This window comes from Terrapene carolina, unplaced genomic scaffold (genome assembly GCF_002925995.2).
Source record: "Terrapene carolina triunguis isolate 2854851 unplaced genomic scaffold, T_m_triunguis-2.0 Scaffold183, whole genome shotgun sequence".
NCBI classification, from domain to species: domain Eukaryota; kingdom Metazoa; phylum Chordata; order Testudines; family Emydidae; genus Terrapene; species Terrapene triunguis.
Genome location: NW_020664534.1, coordinates 2,147,201 through 2,166,351, shown reverse-complemented (window position 1 = coordinate 2,166,351; position 19,151 = coordinate 2,147,201). Strand labels below are relative to the sequence as shown.

General features: G+C 41.5%; 1 protein-coding gene across 1 annotated transcript in view; it reads left to right on the top strand.

Annotated features, from left to right (window-relative positions):
- Positions 1–19,151, top strand: part of TMEM245 (transmembrane protein 245) — a 130,780-nt gene that overhangs the window by 24,942 nt on the left and 86,687 nt on the right. Inside the window, exons 5-6 of the mRNA XM_024209262.3 lie at positions 2,640–2,846; positions 14,519–14,688. Coding sequence (XP_024065030.1) covers positions 2,640–2,846; positions 14,519–14,688 — 377 coding nt within the window. The remainder of the gene's footprint in view (positions 1–2,639; positions 2,847–14,518; positions 14,689–19,151) is intronic.

The following is a 19,151-nucleotide window of genomic DNA, read 5'->3' as shown; positions in this document are numbered from 1 at the left end:
TGTTAACTTCAAAGTATAGTGTGTGTGCTTTGAAGTTGTTGTCTGTTACAGCTGTCCCCCGGCCTGCTGGATTCCCTTCCCCCCCCCCCCCCCCCCCCCCCCCCTTCTTTTTTGGCCAAGGGGCCCCCCCCCCCCCCCCCCCCCCGGCCATGAAACTGACCAAAGTCACAGCCTGGCCCTGTTCATGGAAATGGCTTGTGCAGACTGACTGGAGCCATTGCTCAGCTGGGGTGGGGGGGGCTTTTTGCTCCTTTGTCTAGCTTCTTTGTTCAGAGCCGGCTCGGTGTAGGGTGCTTTGCCCAGGTATGCAAGACCTAAAGTGGTCACATAGCTAAGCATATGAGTCATACCTGTGGCTCAGAACTTGCCCAGACATGTCCTGTGCCTACCTGCAGTTTCCCCTGCCTTCTGTCCTCCCCTGGATTAAGGGGAACCAATCAGAGTTACTGGCGGGAAACTGCCTGAGTTTGCCTATAAAACCAGACATTTTCTGATCAGACCGCCGGAGAAGGTCCTTGCTTTGCCACCTGGTCTGATCAGCTAGGGGTCTTTGGGGGGCCCTCTCCCCGCTCTCATTTGTTTTTGAGTGTACCCCCGTTTTTAAACTCCCCTCCCACGAACAACGAATTTGTGCCTGGAGATCTCCCGATTATTGTAAGCGAATCGAGTCCTCTGTGTCCTCTGATGGTGAAACTGCTGTTCCCGCTGCTGCTTTGGGGATTGGTAAGGAAAAACCTCTTGCACACTCCCCTTGTTTTAGCTGCTGGCTTTCTTTCCCCCAGCAGGCAGACCCAAGCTAACTCCTTGGTCTGTTTCTTGCTCCGCAGCACCTTTGCTGCTAGAAATAGGCCTGTGCCTTCCTGGACTGTATCCTGGGCACACACCACTCTGCCCTCTGAAACTACCCCTAGTATAAGGTGCACCCATTAGGTTAGATTTAGCCTTTAGTCCAGATAAATTGTAATTTCATTTTGCATAGCTGTGGTTAAGTTAGGTTTAGGAAATTGCTTGCATTGTACTCTGTAAGTTAGGCTTAAAGAATTGTTGCATTGTGTTTTGTTACTTGCTAATTTGTATAGTCTTGGTTAAGTTAAATCATAGATAAGATTTTGCTGCGTTCTGTATAATTGTCTCTCTGCTGTTTAAACTTGCAGCCTGTCTGCTCTCTGTGTCTCCCTGAGTTTAAATCTCCCTCCACCACATGCTCCTCTTCCCCATCCCCCAACCTCATTCCTCTACCACTTTTCTTCTTCTCTCTCTCTTTTAATCCCTTCCCCCACATGCTCACCCTGCTCCTACTGCTACCAAACCTCAATTGTATTACTGAAGTCTAGCATAAAACCCCATTGGTTACCCCTTTTCTCTCTAACACACCTCACATTTTACATTTACACCACTGTGACAAATTTTTACCTAAAGTTGTTGATTATTTAACACATTTTACCCATACTGTTAGTTGGTTATATGCTGCTGTGACACACTCTTTACATAGAAATTGTTAGCTACCTGTTACATTTATGCTTCAGTGTTAATTGGTTACCAACTGTATTGTACCCCACTGTATTGTACCCCACTATTGAAACCCCCTATCCTATTTACTAAAAGAAACCCCTCCCCAATTGTCTACCTTAAACCCCATACCCCTCAATATTGAATTTTCCCTGTTTTTACATTTTCTTAATAAAGTTTATTTTGCACCCCACCAGTGCAGTAGTTGTCCCCCAAGATCCCCTACCTGCTGGCAGGGTCAGAAGTGTAGGGCTTTGATTTAAAAATAGCCTGGAGCATGCATTTGGATTTTATTGAACTCATAGACAAAATACATTATTCATGAGAAGTCATTCTTCCGCTCTACTCTGCTCTGGTTAGGCCTCAGCTAGAGTATTGTGTCCAGTTCTGGGCACCGCATTTCAAAAAAGATGTGGAGAAATTGGAAAGGGTCCAGAGAAGAGCAACAAGAATGATTAAAGGTCTTGAGAACATGATCTATGAAGGAAGGCTGAAAGAATTGGGTTTGTTTAGTTTGGAAAAGAGAAGACTGAGAGGGGACATGATAGCAGTTTTCAGGTATCTAAAAGGGTGTCATAAGGAGGAGGGAGAAAACTTGTTCACCTTAGTCTCTAAGGATAGAACAAGAAGCAATGGGCTTAAACTGCAGCAAGGGAGGTCTAGGTTGGACATTAGGAAAAAGTTCCTAACTGTCAGGGTGGTTAAACACTGGAATAAATTGCCTAGGGAGGTTGTGGAATCTCCATCTCTGGAGATATTTAAGAGTAGGTTAGATAAATGTCTATCAGGGATGGTCTAGACAGTATTTGGTCCTGCCATGCGGGCAGGGGACTGGACTCGATGACCTCTCGAGGTCCCTTCCAGTCCTAGAATCTATGAATCTTCGCCATAAGGATAATACAGTAAATTCTTCTCATTTTATAGCTAACAGTATAGTATGCATCTTAGATTTTGTTTTCCTCTGGAAAACTTAACACATTCTGTATATTTTTGTTGGGTTATCTGGTGAAGCAGGATTGCACTGCTATGCATTTAGCTGTTAAGACCCTAGGGTAAATGTTGGTGATCTACTAGGTAACCTCTTTCAGTTCATCAGTAGAAATTAATGCGATAACTTCTTCTTTTTCTAGAAACAGCAGAAAGTGGGCAAGCCTCATCCTCTTCGTTTTCCTCCTCTTCATCCACTTCCGGTGGCAGACACAGGCCTGAGGTTGGAGGTTTTCTTAGAAAGAAGAAAACCAGTGATATCTACTTTGTTACACTTGTATGGGCCATCGTCGTAGTCCAAATCTGGCTGAATCTCTGGATTGTGCAGTTACTGCCAGTGCCTGTTGCAGGTCATTGTCTAGTTCTTAATAATGCCAGTTAAAATATTACTTACAACACTGTTGGATTTTTAGAACTTCTTACTTATCTTGCACTTAAATGTGGATGCTTTATTTGCCTATCTTCAGACTATTATGAAAATACTATGTGTGGTTGTAGCACAGATTCACTTAATTTATAATTATAAGCAGTTACAGAATGTCTGTTGTCGTATCTAGCTGACTGATAAATCTTAAAATGAACTTAATAATTAGAAGAGAGAACATGCTTCTTTGCTGCCTTCATCTCTTAATCGGACAATTCAATTAAGAATTCAGTCAGTTGGCAAAGTATGAGCAAAGAGGTGCCTGTTCCAACTCTTTCTAAAAATGGTAGGTTTGTGTTTCAGCATATTTTTGTGGATATCCACTTTCAGAAACGTGGCCTACCACCAAGAATGATCTTCCTTTAGCACTAAAATGTTTCACCCTTGATTGGAGAAGAAAAGTGGTTTATAGTTTTCTTGTCTGAAAAATATCCAAAATCAGATATTTTCCAGAGCATTAAGAAACTCCATAGTGATCGGTTATGGAATAACTTGCCCATGAAGGAATTTTTTTCCCTAACCCTTGTAAGTTAAGACTAGCTTTTGAAGTATGGACGTTATTCCTTTTAGAAATGGGTAGATCACATCCAGTGTAATTGTAAATGTTCTTATATTTTTGACCCTATGCTATTTAACATTTTCAACAATGACATGGATGAAAACAAAGTAAAGATGGGGGAATGATAAGTAATGAAACCGACAGGTCACTGATACAGAGTATTGTTTTTGTTTTGTAACATTCGTATTTCCAATCAATATAAAGTTATTCTGTTTATTTTTTTAAAACCCCTCCTTTGACAGCCCAGTGGTTCTAGTTTACCGTATACAACTTAATGATTCACTGTTCTAGGTTTGGTGCAGTTTATAATTATGCTGCCCCTTTATGGCTTAGTCAATAAATCTAATAGATAAGGCTAGAAGGGACCATTGTGAAAGGAAAAAATGTTCTTGCATTATAGGAAAAGATATTTGTATAGAGAGGGCTTGATTTTTTTTCCCCAGAGTAGAGAGGGCTGTGACTAAATGCTACTCCATGTTTCCGAAATGTCTTGATACTGTAAACACTTCCCATTCAGTTCACTTACACTTCAGAAGAATGATGTTCTCTTAGATTTACTTTGTTCAGGATGGTGGGAATTTTTTTCATAAAACATAGAGGGGCAAGAAGAATTTTAGTTTAAAATTTAAACAGAAGACCAGTCGTGAAACATCTTAAACTTTTATTAAGTGCAGCATGCGTGTGAAAATAGGCTGACTCCTCTATTAATTTGTTCCCTTGTTCTGTTTTTTTCCCTTTTTATTCTACCCCTTTTGCAGCTCATGTTCACTTCCTTTATACTACTTGCTATACCTTGTGGGTAGCTAGTTTTCCTCTTTTCCTAATTAGGATTCTTCTGCTTTCACTGGATTTACTTCTCTTTTCTGTATTAACAAGATATGACTACTATACCACAAATATGCATGGAGCCTTCTGATATGCTTTTGTCAATTGTTTTAGGAACTAATGCTTGGGAGTTTTTGGTAAAATGTAGCATTTTGGAATGTGTGCAATATATTCTTCATTTTTGGACATTTATTGGTACTTAAGTCTAGCAAGATACTTAATTGTTAATGCAGTACACAAGTTTGCCACATGGTGGAGCCAATAGTAAGTAAAAGCAAAGCTTGGAAAAATTGTAAAATTGCTCTATTTGTGAGCAAGAGCATAAGCTTACAGAAAAGGTTTACAGATAAGTCTTTTGTTGAACTTTGATAAACTCCCTGTAGACATTAAAATTTGACCTTTAGGGCGATGACATTTTGTGTATCTAGATATTTCCAAAAGAAGGCATGTTGAGGGTTTATTTTTTGTAGTGTTTGTCAATAGATACTGCATCTAATTTGGAGGAGTTTTTAAATGAACATTATAAGAGTTTTATTAAATATTAACATGATTTGTTAGACTATTAAAACATTTCTATACTGTTGCAGTGAATAAGTTTTTTTTTTTTTTTTTTTTTTTTTTTTATTTTTATTTTTAATGTTGCTTAGGGGCCTGTGTTGCTTTAGGATACTGATTTCAACACAACCATTTACCTCAAAGGATTTTTGGTTTGGTGCATTGTGAACAAATTTAAATAAAATCTTTGCATTCACTTTAATTGATCCATTTTATGACATTCAGCATTGCTGCCTTGTGGCAAAACTAATCTACAATAAGAAGTAGTCCACAGGTGGTGGTTCTGTTCATGACTTGATTTAAAAAAAAAAATAAAAAAATTTTTACTTCAATTTTTTTTAAATTAATGGTTTCTGAATATCAGTCACAGCAATGAGTTGGGTTTTTAAATAGGGTGTGTTAAATGCAAAAAACTGTTTAATGCAGTGTTGAGGCTGCAAAGTAAATTAATCAAGAAATGTAAAAGTTTTAAGATTCACATATCAATGTTGACTCACATGGTATAATTTTTAAAAGTATTTAATATAAGCAGAGACTAAGTACAAATCACTTTATCTACAATGTGAATTAACATTCTGTGGGAACATGAATTTTTGCACTATTTGATTTGCATTATTTTAATTGCCAAATTAAAATTGTACCTGCATGAATTTTTGATTCTTCTTTGAGTCATGTCCCTATATGTGCTCCACTGTAGGTGCGGCCTCGGATTGGAGATCATCATCAGTGCCTCTCGGACCGCACATGTGCACCTCGCTCATCTTGTGCCATGAGTTCTGTGTGTGTAGATAGATATATGCATATGTATATGTATAAAAAAATATAGCACTGTTGTCCCCAGTTGCTTCTCTACCGCCCTTGGTCTGGGACGGAATCCACAGCAGAGCTCGCTTCTCCTTTTGTCCAGTTAGATAGTGCCTTACCTGTTGTAGTTTAGTAGTTATTTCCTCCCTTTTCATCCTCTTTTATTTATTTATTTTTTTAAATCATTTTTATGCTTCCTACCCTCCCTGTTAGTTTGTAGCTTAGCTTTTTGTTTCCTGCTTCCCGACCAGGAAGTTTTTTTTCCTCACCTTTACGCATGTATCTCCCGGGTTTAAGAGGTGCGTTTCCTCCTGTTTTGCCTTCCTGGTAATGGATGGTCATCCACAGGGCATTTGCTGCCTGAGAGAGGGACATGTCCTGCAAAAGCGTGCTCACTGCCCTCACTGCCAGGGTCAGAAAAGACTGGGACGTTCAGTTGCGACTTCTCATGGAGAAATCTCTGCGTCCTGCATATGATGCTGACCTGGACGCTTTCCCTGCATGGCTCACACACTCCACTAGATTGTCCACTGAACCTCATTTGCCACGCCCTTCTAAAAGAAAATCTTCTCTTTTCCGCTCTGAAGAGAAATAAATGAGCTCCCTCATCACCCTCTGAGACACTGCCTGCCAGAACACCATTTCCTGCAGGGTTGGTTGCCTTGATATCTTTGGAGAGGGGACATAGCTCCAGGGCCCATCCGAGTACCTCAGGTACCGGAGCTAAGCAAAGACCCTAACTGGGCAGACCTGCAGCCCTCGGCACTGTCTCTCGGTGCTGGGGAAAAAGACACAAGATCTTCAAGAACAGTGCCAACTGTCCTGAACAAACCAACTGTGGGTATTGCGGCGTCGACAGCCCTGCTGCCACGATGTCCATTTCAGCACCGAGCAAGTCCTATTCACCAAGCAAGCCTTCCACACTATCTACTGGCTGCTCAGGAGAATGCACCTCTCCCTCGGCACTGATTACATGCCGGTACTGACCGTGCTCCTCCCTCCTCCCTAAGAGTTCAGATATGCCAAGGACCTACCTATCTCTGATGTGCCTGAGTCACCACTGCTCAGGCACGACCTTCCTCCACTTCAGTCCCTCTGGACTCTCATCATTCTTCCCTTTCTCCTCCGAGGACGGCACCCCCCTTTCCGAGCAACGCAGAGGAGGATGAGGAGTACTCCATCCCACCCTCATACTTGAGATAGGCACAAAAGACTTCCGCTACACATCCTCACAATCCACAAGCAGACCAGGGCCCTGGTATTGTCCGTCGTGGATGCAACCCCATGTGCCGCTCCCTCAACATTGGCCATACTGGGATCCTTGGGCCATGTACAGAGCATAGTTTGGGAAACCTCCCGTGGAGCAAAGCTGGAGGCCTACATTTTTGCCTTCTCTGTCGGTCTCTGGACCACCAGAGGTTGACTCTCTCTCTGTAGCAGCTAAGGAGGAAGTACAGGAGGAGGAAATTCCACCGCCATTCCACTTCTTCTTTCCCCTGATGAGGCTATCATGCCTCCATCTCCTACTGCTGCTGACTTCAAACATTTCCAGGAGTTTTGTAGGATTGCAGAATCCCTCCAGATTCCTTTGGAGGAAGTGAAAGATCAAAACATAAGCTGCTTGGCATCCTGCATACATCTTCCTCCTTCAAAATAGCCCTCCCTGTCACTGAGGCCCTTCTCGAACCTGCCAAAGTGCTCTGGCAGACCCCAGCATCCATCTCACCAACCTGCAAGTGGGTGGACAAAAATATTATGTTCCCACAAAAGCCTTGGAATTTTTTTTCTCGACTCACCCCAAATTCCTTAGTTGTCAATGCCATACAAGAAAAAGGACGCCAATAACAACCTCGACTCACCTGTCATGGCAGAAACTGGAAGCGATTGGATCTATGTGGCCTTCAATTCTGAATATCCAATTCTGAGGCTCTCATGGCTAAGTACAATTACCTCAACTAATCTAAATTACAGGAACTCTGCCAAGATCTTCCTGGTAACAAAAAAAAGAACTCCAGGTGCTTGTATCTGAAGGACACCTCTTGGCCCATACAGCTGTACAAGCCTCTTTGGATTCTGCAGATACTGCTGCCTGTTCCATTGCAACTGCCGTAGTCATGAGGTTGGCATCATGGCTGCACCTCTCTGGCCTTCCTAAGGAGGTACAAACCACTGTTGAAGACCTAGCCTTTGAGGGCCCCAAATTATTTGTGGAGCATACAGATGAATCCCTACACTCCCTTAAGGACTCGTGGTGGGTAGGATTGCAGGGGAAGTTGATATTTCCTTGGGTGTCTCTTTGGCGCTAGAGTGTAAATCCCGAGAGAGCGATGGGTTGCTCACAATACACTCCCGATTGGCACTACGATACTCGGTGCTGTCAGCAGAAGTCCCCTACCAAGCACAGACATAAGACTTCTCAAAGGACTACCTCTCACACACCTTCAACCAAACAACAATTTTGAAGGTGAGCTCGAGGCCCTGAGAAGCCTCCCCTGTTCCGGTGACATCAACCATCTCCAACATCCCACCAGTTTGGTGGCCACTTAGCCCCCATGATGGAAAGAAAGGGGCTAATTACCTCAGACAAGTAGATTCTAGAGATCAAGGAAGGATATTCCGTCCCTCTTCAGTGACCCTTCTCATGAACCCATTCTTAAAACGATTGGGGTTATTCACGAGCTCCATTCGTGTCTATTTGTCAGCCATCACGACCTTTCACTACCAGACAGACACACTCCGTCTTCACCCACCTGCTCATGAAACATTTTCTAAAGGACTTGCAAAATCTTTACCCTCACGTATAGGATCTAATCCAGGCTTGGGACCCCGGCCTTGTCCTATACTCTACTAGACCTCCATTTTGAACCAATGGCAACATGCTCCTATGTTCGTTTATCTATGTAAACAGCATTTCTTGTTGCTAGCCCCTTTACTCAACAGGTTGGAGAAATTGGAGCTCTTATGGCATACCCAGTGTTCAGTTTTTAATAAAGACATGATTACGATACATCCCAAATTTTTACTCAAGGTGCCATCCTCTTTCCATCTAAATTTCTTTTCAAAGCCGCACAGCAACCAAGCAGAGGCAACATTGCTTCATCATCATCGGTGATCTCTCGATTCAAGGATGATCTCTGCCACAAATTTACATATGGGTCCTGAGATGACTCAAGAGTCCGATCCTGGAACCACAGGTCTGCTTGCAGTATGTACAGACATTTCCTAGTGAGTCAGCTGCCTGCTGAGGGAGTTCTTTTTTCCCTTCTTTTCTTCTCTCTCTTTTTTTTTTTTTTTTTTTGTTGTTTTTTAAGCTTTGACGGCAAGGCTCTTCTCCCTGAAGCGGACCATTGCCTGATGGAGGATGTGGTGCCATTGAGGTCGGTTGGTGGTTTGCTCGTCCCAGCTTGTGATGTCCACATCAGTTTTCTTGAGATACACTTTGTGTCTCTGTAGTGTTTCCTCTGACCATCACAGGATCTCTGACCATGGGTGAGTTGAGAGTAGAGCACTTGTTTTGAAGGTGAGAGTCTAGCATCCCCACCCAATGTCCAGCCCAGCAGAGTTGATGTATGAGGATCATTGCTTCAATGTTGGTGACGTTGGTTTCAGTGAGTATGCCGGCGTTAGTGCAGTGATCTTACTGCTTGATGCAAAGGATCTTCTGGAGGCATCGTTGGTGGTACCTTTCCAGACCCTTGAGGTTCTGTTAAGTCACCCAGGTTTAGCATCCATAATGGAGTGTAGGAATAACAGTTGTCTTATAGACCTGGATCTTGGTGTCCTGCTGTAGGTCACGGTTCGTGAAAACATGTCGGAGCAATTATCCAAAGGAAGCACTTGCACACTGGATCCTGTGCTGGAGCTCACTGTTTTTTTACATTTTGAGGAAGTTGGCTACCGAGGTAGAAGAAGACTCTTGTTTCCAAAGTCTGTCCTTCAGTAGTGATTTGTAGTGGGTCATGTGCATGGCCTGAAGCAGGCTGATGGAAAACATCAGTCCTCTCAATATTGAATGAGAGTCCTAGGCTTCAGTAAGCTTGTGCAAAAATATCCAGTTTGGACTGAAGGTCATTCTCAGTGTATGCGAGGGTGGCACAGTCATCAGCATACTGAAGGTCAGTAATGGACGCCCTGAGGGCTTTAGACTTCAAGCAGAGACGTCAAAGATTTAAAAACCCGCCCATCCATTCTGTATTGAATGTCAGCTCCATTGGGAAGGAGGTCTTTAACGAGGACCAAAATGACTGCTAAATCGATGGAGAACAGGGTTGGGGCAATAATGCATCCTTGCTTAATCTCAGTTTTGATGATGAAAGGGTCTGTCTCCAGGCCATTACAGAGAACGGTGGCAGTCATCTGATCATGAAGAAGCCTTAGGACCTTAATACATTTTGGAGGTCAGCCAAATCTGGCCAGCACCGTCCACAAGGCTTCGAAATTGACTGAGTCGAAGGCCTTTGTCAAATCGATGAAGGCCATGTATGGGTCCTGATTTTTACTCCCGAGACTTTTTCCTGGATTTAGTGGGAAACAAAGATCATGTCCGTTGTCCCGTGGGATGGTCTAAAACTGCAGAGATTCTGGCAATATTTCCTCAGCAAAGCAAAGTCATCGGTTTAAGAGGATACAGGCGAGAATTTTCCCTGCTGCAGATAGCAAGGCAAGTCGGAATGTGGAAATTGACTCATTATCATCTTTCTTAAAGATTACGAGTGTTGGCATTTCTCAAGTCTTCTGGAATCTTCTCATTATACCAGATATGAAGAAAAAGTTTCTGGAGCTTCCTCACCAGTTCTTCACCTCCAAACTTGTAGACTTCAGGTGTTATGCCATTTGGTGGTGCTGCTGCCTTGTTTTTCTTGGTTTGTATAATGGCTTGTGTTACTTTTTCGAGGGCAGCGGGGTCAACAAGAGATTCTTTCATGTTGTTGAGGTATAGATTCAATAGTGGCATCAGAGACAGTTGATTCACAGCTCAGGAATGACTCAAAATGCTCCTTCCACCTGGCTTTGATGGCTTCGCTGTCCTTAAAATACATCAACCCATCTTTGACTCAGAGTGGTGTGGGACCATGGGAGCCGGGACCATAAATGGCCTTTATTGCCTGAAAAAAGAGCCTCCTGTCATGGGGTTTTTTTTTTTTTTTTATCAGCTCAAGCTCCTTGGTCTTTTCCTACTACCACTTGTTTTTGATGCTGCAGCTTTTCCATTCGGCTTTAGCCTTCGTTGCTTGTATGACTTTCGTCTGCCTGTGTAATATGTCTTTTTGCTATAAGAGATGAGTTTTTTTTTCTTTTCCCGTCGAGCAAGCCCTGAATCTCAGCATCATTCTCATCAATGGTGATCGCAGGTGACATAGCTGATGGTCTCAGCACATGCTGAGAGAATGGCAGCCTTTAATCCCTTCCAGAAATTTTCATTATAGTCATCCACTGTAGAAATAGTGGCAAACCTCTCTTTGGAGACACTGCTAAAGTTTGTCCTGACTCACTATGTCTTGAAGGGATTTGACATTGAATTTCTTTCATACTGATTTTTGCCTGCTTATGATGCCTTGAAGCGATCTGGAAGTTCATGATAGATCTAACAAGGCCGTGGTCTGTCCAACAGTCATTGGTTCCATGCATCTCCCTCGTGATGCGGACACCCTTCCGATCTCAAGCTCTGACAATAACATAGTCAATGCCTGGACCGAGGGTGTGTCCAGGTGTCTTATACTTCTCACTTTTTGTCTAAAGATGGTGTTTGTGATGACCAGGTGATGTTCTATGCATTTGCTTCAAGGAGGATGCTGTTGGATTGGCCTTTCCTACACTTCCTTTTCTGATAGTGCCATTCCAGAGATCTGACTCATACCCGACTCTAGCGTTTAAAATCTTCGAGGAGAATGATCTTCTCCTTGGGAATGTTGGTCAAGATCTGTATAGAATTGTTCCTTGATATACTTGTCAGCATTGAGTGTTGGAGCTTACGCGCTGATGACCGCAGCAGACTGGTTGTTGCTGAGCTTAAGATGAAGAGTCATAAGAGGTTCATTGAGTCCTACAGGAAGTTCTGTAAGCTGACTGACAAACTTATTCTTAATTGCAGAACTGACACCATGAGTGCCCCTGTCTCTGCAGATTTCTCTTTCCTGAAAAAGGTGTAGCCTTCATCTCCTTTTCTCAGTTGACCTTCATCCGTGCACCTTGTCTTACTCAGAGTAGTGACGTCAGTGTTGTATCTCACACGTTCCCTGGCGACAATAGCAGTTCTGCTTCTTTCCGGTCATACATTATCTTTATCTATCAGGGTGCGAACATTACATGTAGTGAAAGTCACTGTCTTTTATAGTTCTGACCGCAGGCAGAGTGATTCCATTGGATGTGGTAATCCAGCCAGGAGTGGGTGAGACAGCCTAGGTTTAGGGCACCCTTTGTAGTCCTCTCCCCATGTGGGTTTAGCAGAGGGGATCCTAAAGAGGACTGCTCGGTAGCAATAGCCACTGCCAAATTACACGAGTCTCAGTCCAGGTGCCAGACGACCATCCAGCTATCACCACCTACATATAAATTAATGATGAGGGACTGCCCAATTCACTAATGCTGTCCCCACCACCACTAGTCTGTCACCGCAGGGCTTGGAAGGTTGGAAAGATGTTTTTCCTGTGTTAGAAGCTTGCATGTAACTTCTTTTAATGTGGGGAAGCTGGTGCACCTACAGCGACCACACAATCATGACAAGCTGGAGGTCTGGGGCATAGTGGCAGGGAAAGTCCGAGTTGATTAGAGATCTCCAACTTCAGTCTTCATCTACTTTCACAACCATTGAGATCCGAAGACCTTCTTCCATCTGATCCACTGTTGAGGACTTGGTGGATTAGAGAGTGCTTTGTCTGGGACCTCACTTCAGACCTGCTCCCCTTCGGAGACCCTACCAGGAACATGAAGCCCCCGACCAACATAGCTCTGAGGATTATTGGAACACTCAAGCCCCTTCACCACAACAAGGTGGCGGTCCCTGAACAAGCAACATTGCACACCCTGAATGTCAGATGAGCATTAGCTTGCTACATAGACAGAACAAAATCTTTCCATAAATCGCCATGCTTATTCTTCTCAACAGCCGAAAGATAAAGGTGTGGCCATCTCTAAGCAACCTCTTTCCAAGTTGATCTCGCAGTATATACATCTGTCCTACCAACTACACAATCGACAACGTCCTCCTGGAACTAGAGCATATTCCATCCACTCGCTCTTCATCTTGATTGCCTTTCTCAGTAATGTTGACATTTGCAAAGTAGCCACATGGGCATCAGTGGATGCTTTTAGCTATCACCATGCCATTACTCAGGACATCACAGCAGATACTCACTGTCCTATCATCTGCAGTAAATGCCACTCTGAAGCTCTAGCATTCCAATTAGGGGCCCTGCTATCTAATCATCTACAGTGGAGCCCCCTTCGGGACATCACTTGAAGAGGAAGGTTACCCACCTGTGCAGTAACTGAGGTTCTTTAAGGTATGTGTGCTCCACTACCTGTCCTCCTCCCCTCTGCTTTGGAGCTGAAACATAAGCTCTGCAGCAGAGAAGGAATTAAGCAGGTGGCCGGACACACAGTGCTATATATATGCAGGAGGTATGCATGTGCGGTCCGACAGGCACTGCTGGTGAAGATCTCTGATCTGAGGTGCAGGGGATGTTGCTGCACTTACAGTGGAGCACCCATAGGGGGACACATCTTGAAAAACTTCAGTTACTGCTCAAGGTGAGTAACTTTTTCTCTTTTTTTAATCTTCCTCTCTCTTTAGAAGAGAAACACAGGGTGTTGCAGCTGATACACGATGTAATTGAGTAAAAGGAATATTGAAGATTTGCAGAGTTATAAACTCTTTTTGGAGTTGTCAAATTGTATGTCTGTGGTTTTTCCCTGCCACTCTTTTTTTTTTTTTTTTTTTATTTTAAAATTGCACTAGCAATATGGAGTTACAGAACTCCTGTAATACAAGTCATAATTAATTAAAATCCTAACAGTTTTTTTTATTGCACCTGAACTGAAGTGATCATTTTTTTTCGCTGAACTGTAACTTTACATTTTTTTTTCTAATTTACCTAGCAGTCTTGAGACATATTTGATGTTACAAATCAGCTGTGTGCACAATATGGTCTTAATGATTGTTTTTTTCCATAAAGTAAAAGTATTCCTTGTATTTGCCTAATTCAAGCTGTGTATGGATTTTACTGAAAGTTCCTATAATCATCTTTGAGTTGAGATGCAGTTTCAGTTCCAAAGGAGAACTTCTTTTTAGTGACTTAAGAGCAAATGAAATCAGGATCGTTCTAATGAGTTTGGTTGCAAGCTTACATATAGCAATTCCTATTGTGAACATTATATGTATAAATAGATGTACAGTGTTATTTTGCCTAAGAGGAAAGAGAGATTTAACATTATAGAAGGCCTAAAGTTTTAGGAATTCTAAGGGAGAAAAGTTTGCCTCTTGTCTAAGATTTTTATTATAGTTGTCAATGTTATGTGTAGCTACACTATTTAGTGCCATGCATACAATCTGTGGAATTGCACCTATTTCCATCAGGCCTTGATATGAACTGTAACCTCCATAATGGTGCTATATGGAGGTGCTGTCCATCTGGAATTAAAACTTCAGATGGCTGAACATGTTTTTCTGCAAGTAAATGGCCACCTGTTTTTAAAAAGTTGATGTTTAGTTTTAATACTGTTTGTGGTGAGGAGTTTTAATTAAAACAATTTGAATTTTCTAACAATCTCTCACAATGGAGTGAAAAACCCTGACGTGGTGCACTTCTTAAATCCCTAATCCGTTCTCCCTTTTTTTTTTTTTATTATTATTACAGTTTGGGTTGTTAAAAAATTTGTGGTCCACTTTGGAGTTGTAAACTTCATGGCGAAACGTTGTAGTAGTTGGTGGCATGTTCTGGAAAACTTTGTGAAGGAGCGGCAGGAGGCTCTCGCTCCACGGCCAATCAGAGGGCTTGGAAGGGTCATGCTAAAACTTGACAGTAAGGTATTTCAATTTATTTTCTTAAGCCATAATTCTGAATAAAATTTTCTTTATTCTTTGTAAACTGTGCTCTAGAAAGCCATAACTCTAAAATAAGTGTCTGCCACTCATAAGCACATTGTTCTTTATGTAAAAGTATACCTTAGGCCTTGACTATGCTCGCTCTCTTGAAGGCTATAGCACATTTTTAAACCGTGTTATAACAATGTTTAGCTTCCTTGACACTAAGATGTCTACATACTAAAAAAAAAAGTAGCTCTTTTAAAGTTGTTAGCTTAACATGATTGTCTACTTGGATGTTAATGGGGATTTCCTATTTTACAATTCTTTTAACTGATGGTGAAGATGATAAACTTAATATACATAGGTGTTTGGGGAGGGGAATCCTGATCATGTTAAGCTAACCGTTTTTTAAAAAGCAACTCTTTTCATTGTGTAGATAGGACCTAAGCTACTTCAGCTACATTTGTCTTTAGACTCTGCAAAAGCATGATGGTTAAACACAACTGTTTGATAGTGTAGAACAGACCAATGTATTTACTGGGGAAAAAAAACTGTAGGGTGAGGGTGGGTTCTCTTGGGAAGCTACTGAATACGGCATTGCCTATTTTCTTTTGGTTTTCTAAATCAGTGGGTGCTACATTTCAGGAAAGATGTGCACAAATTGGAGAAAGTCCAGAGGTGCGCAAGAAAAATGATTAAAGGTCAAGGAAAGATTGAAAAAATTGGTTTGTTTAGTCTTGAGAAGAGAAGACTGGGGGGGGGGGACATAACCGTTTTCAAGAACATAAAAGGTTGTTGCAAGGAGGAGGGAGAGAAATGTTTGTCCTTAAGCTCTGAGGGTAGGACAAAAAGCAATAGGCTTAAATTGGCGGTTTAGGTTGGACATTAGGAAAAACTTCCTAACTGTCAGGGTGGTTAAGCACTGAAATAAATTGTTTAGAGAGGTTGTGGAATCTGTCATTGGAGATTTTTTTTTTTTTTTCAGAGCAGGTTAGACAAACACCTGTCAGGTGATAATATTTACGCCTGCTATGAATGCAGGGGACTGGACTAGATGACCTCTTGACATCTGCAGTCTTATGATTCTATTGAAACAGTTGATTCTATGGTGGTAGATAGGAATAAATGTTGCAAAAAATGAAAGCATGTGATGTAAGTTAAAGGTGTTAAGTCTATTTCTAACACTTTTGATAGTGTGGTACTGTAATAAGAACAAAAGAATAGCAAATCCTCATTTTATTTAAAAGTAAAAGCAAATTGATTAACCATTTTTTAACTCTGTTTTAGCAGTATGTTTAATTTAATCTTAGAGTTTGGAGGTCATATGGGCCTGCTTTCCCTGGAAGCCATACTCACTACTTTCTGTTAGCAAGAGGAGGGGGCTGAGGTTCAGCACCAGGAAGCAGCAGAGATTCTATGTTTAAAAAAAAAAACAGCAGCAGCCCCCTGTTTTCTTCACATTAAACAGCTGTCTAAAATGTATAGTGGTGATGCTTGCTTCTGACAGTCTGGCTCATGGTGGGGCCAAGAAGAAGTCCCACTACCAAGAGCAAGAGATGCATAGAGCAGAAAGGTGTGCAATTCCACCCAAGAGAATCTGTAAGCCTAGGCAGGGGCCTCGGAAAGTTTTATTCCCCTTCTTAAGTTAAACTAATAAACCACTGAAAGAGGGTGCAGGAGAGAGCTGCTAGTGAGCTCAGCATGTCTTCAGCACTGAGCTCCCTTTTGAAGCATTCCTTTGATCTACCAAGGGGGAGCGAAGAGAAAATAGTCTGTTCAGCTTTCCCCCTACTACAAGTCCTCTTTTTCTCCTACAGGGAAGAGGGGGTATACCCCACCCTAAGAGATCTCCTGTATGAGGAAAGGGAACACAAGCATTGCTGCTGCTTCTCTCTCTTAACAGATCAAAGGGACACTCTGGGGCAGAGATTCTGTTGTTCTATACGGTGCCTAACACAAGAGGTCTTGATCCATTACTTGGGCTCCTAGGCACTATGATAATACAAATAATAAACCAGGGACAACTGGGAGGCTCCGGAGGCAGCAATGAAACCTACTTGTGCATTTCATATAGGTCCTAATTTGATTAGGAAAATGAGATGTTTTTAGCAAAGTTGGCTTTACTGTCCCATAGTGCTACTCCTTCTGGCACTGTCCCTGCTGCTGCTAGCATCTCAAGAAGTTGGGAGCTTCCAGGGGAAAAAAAAGATCCCAGGTGTTCTCCTCTCTCTGCCCCTACAATACTTATACAAATGTGTACATTTTACTCTCTCATTTGTAATTAGTCCAAAATCAGTGGTTTGCTTCACCCTAACACACACTTTAAAAAAAAATCATTGGTTTCAGTTAATGTTTAAAATGGTGATTGTATAGTTTTGTTTTATTTCTGTTGGGGTTAATAAGGATAGCTCTTTAATGGCTCCAGATGGTGTTTCCTGTCCACTGAATGATTCCACACATCATTCCAGACATCTATAAATCAGGATTGTACTGATGTTTCCCTTTCCTAGTGAGTATTTTTATTAACTGCAGCCAAGATTGTTTTTAGTGTATTCAAATACATATAGTCATTTAACTATTCTTGATAGAGTATAGGAGAACTTGATGTGAATGATACAAACTGGTTGGGCAGCCCTTTTACCATACAGAGTCAATTGTTAGTGTACATCAGGCAACATACTAGTCTTAAAGTTCAAACACATCTTAGCAGAAACATTTACCAGATTATGGAAATACGTATAGCCATGATAAAGCTTCTTCAGAGATGTCAGCATGAATATAAAGAGCTTCCTAAAAAAGTACTGAGAAAGTGAATGCAGTTTTATTAAATTTTACTTCCTCAAATATTTGGGTTAAACCAAAAAGGGCTCTCATATATATAATTTTAAACTAACTTGACTGCTTGGGTAGAAGCAACAACATTTTTGGGTACATTTGTCAGTATTACAGTGGGAAATAAGGCATGTGGTATATAATGTCTCCTACTCTGAGTTTTAGTGTAGAATATATACTTAACGCTATTGACATTTTCCTGCCTATCAGTGCTGAAAACTGGAAGTCCCATTTCCAGGCTATTCTATCTATTATTTGTTGTATTACTTTTAGAATGGAGAAGATATAAAAGAGAGAATCTGAATGAGGGAGGTTATGCTAGTATGTTAATTTCCCAGACTAGAACTAGGACAATAATTTTCCTTCTGTCATATTATTATAACCATTAAGGGGGGAAAATAGCTGATCAAACTATCCTATTTACACTGCTTGGTACTTAATGATGAAGGGGTTCTTATACTCGTATGGGAATTTTCTACCCAGTTTCCATGAAAGTAAGAGAAGGCAAGATATTTTTTGTTAAATCTATAAGACCCCTTACCTTATTTTTCACTTATACAATATCCCATTTCCTGGGAAGAAAGAGTGGAAACAAATCAGAAGCTGGGGGCTGAGACTTTTTTGAAGCTCTTTTGCACGTTCCCATTTCCATGCCTTGTTTCCATAGGAACAGGTGTACCTAAGCCACACAAGTATATGGGATAACTGCATACCTTCTGTTGTGTATTGTTTATTTGAAATCTTTGAATGCCTATGTTTAATTGTAAGCCTGTTGCTGGCTTAATCATGTTTTAATTTACGTTCTGAAATTTTGGTTTTATTTGAAACATTTTCTCTTAGGTCTTGTTTACATTAGGAATGTGTCCCAATTCCATCTATGGGTGGACAGCCACTGGTGCAAACCCTAGCTGTAGACAAGAAAAACCACAATTTGTTCTGATGGGGTGTTGGAATTATTAATATGGGAACCACTATTCTTTTATTAAATCCAAAGGCCAAATGGTACTTACACAGTTGCTCTAAACATGCCTCAAAAGCCTAACCGATAAGCAATTACTACATCCAAACAGTAACAAAACATTAATAAGCATTTGATCAAGATATTTATAAATGGATTAAACCCAGTGTTGCTTAGACTCCTATTGGTAGGCTCCAGCTTGGTCAGGCATGTATTAGCAATGGACCCTTTAAGAGTTTGTAAAAGTAAACAAGTGATGTCATTGCCAATTACTAGCTTCAGTTAAAAACCAAGTTGAGACAATTCACTCTTATTTCCAGTCTTAATCCAGATAAGAGTTACAACCACCTTTCTTCCAAAGGCATTTCCTCCCCTCCTTCTTGCTGTCCAACAGTTTTCCCATTGCACCTGGGTTCACGTAGGCTTTAACACTGGTGTGTGGGTTGGGGAAGGGCTATGTTGGCTCATTTTAAGACCGACATCCTCCCTACTTTATTCCTTCTGGCCGTATTGCTTATTATTTTCAAGGTCTTCCTTCTTAAGAGTCAGGGCCTTTCTTTACAACACGTATATATTTTCTTAAGCAAATTTAAGATAATTTTAATTCTTTTATTTTATACTTATCCTACATGGGGCTTATCCTGGTTTCAAGCTTCACTGGTGCAAGCTGCCA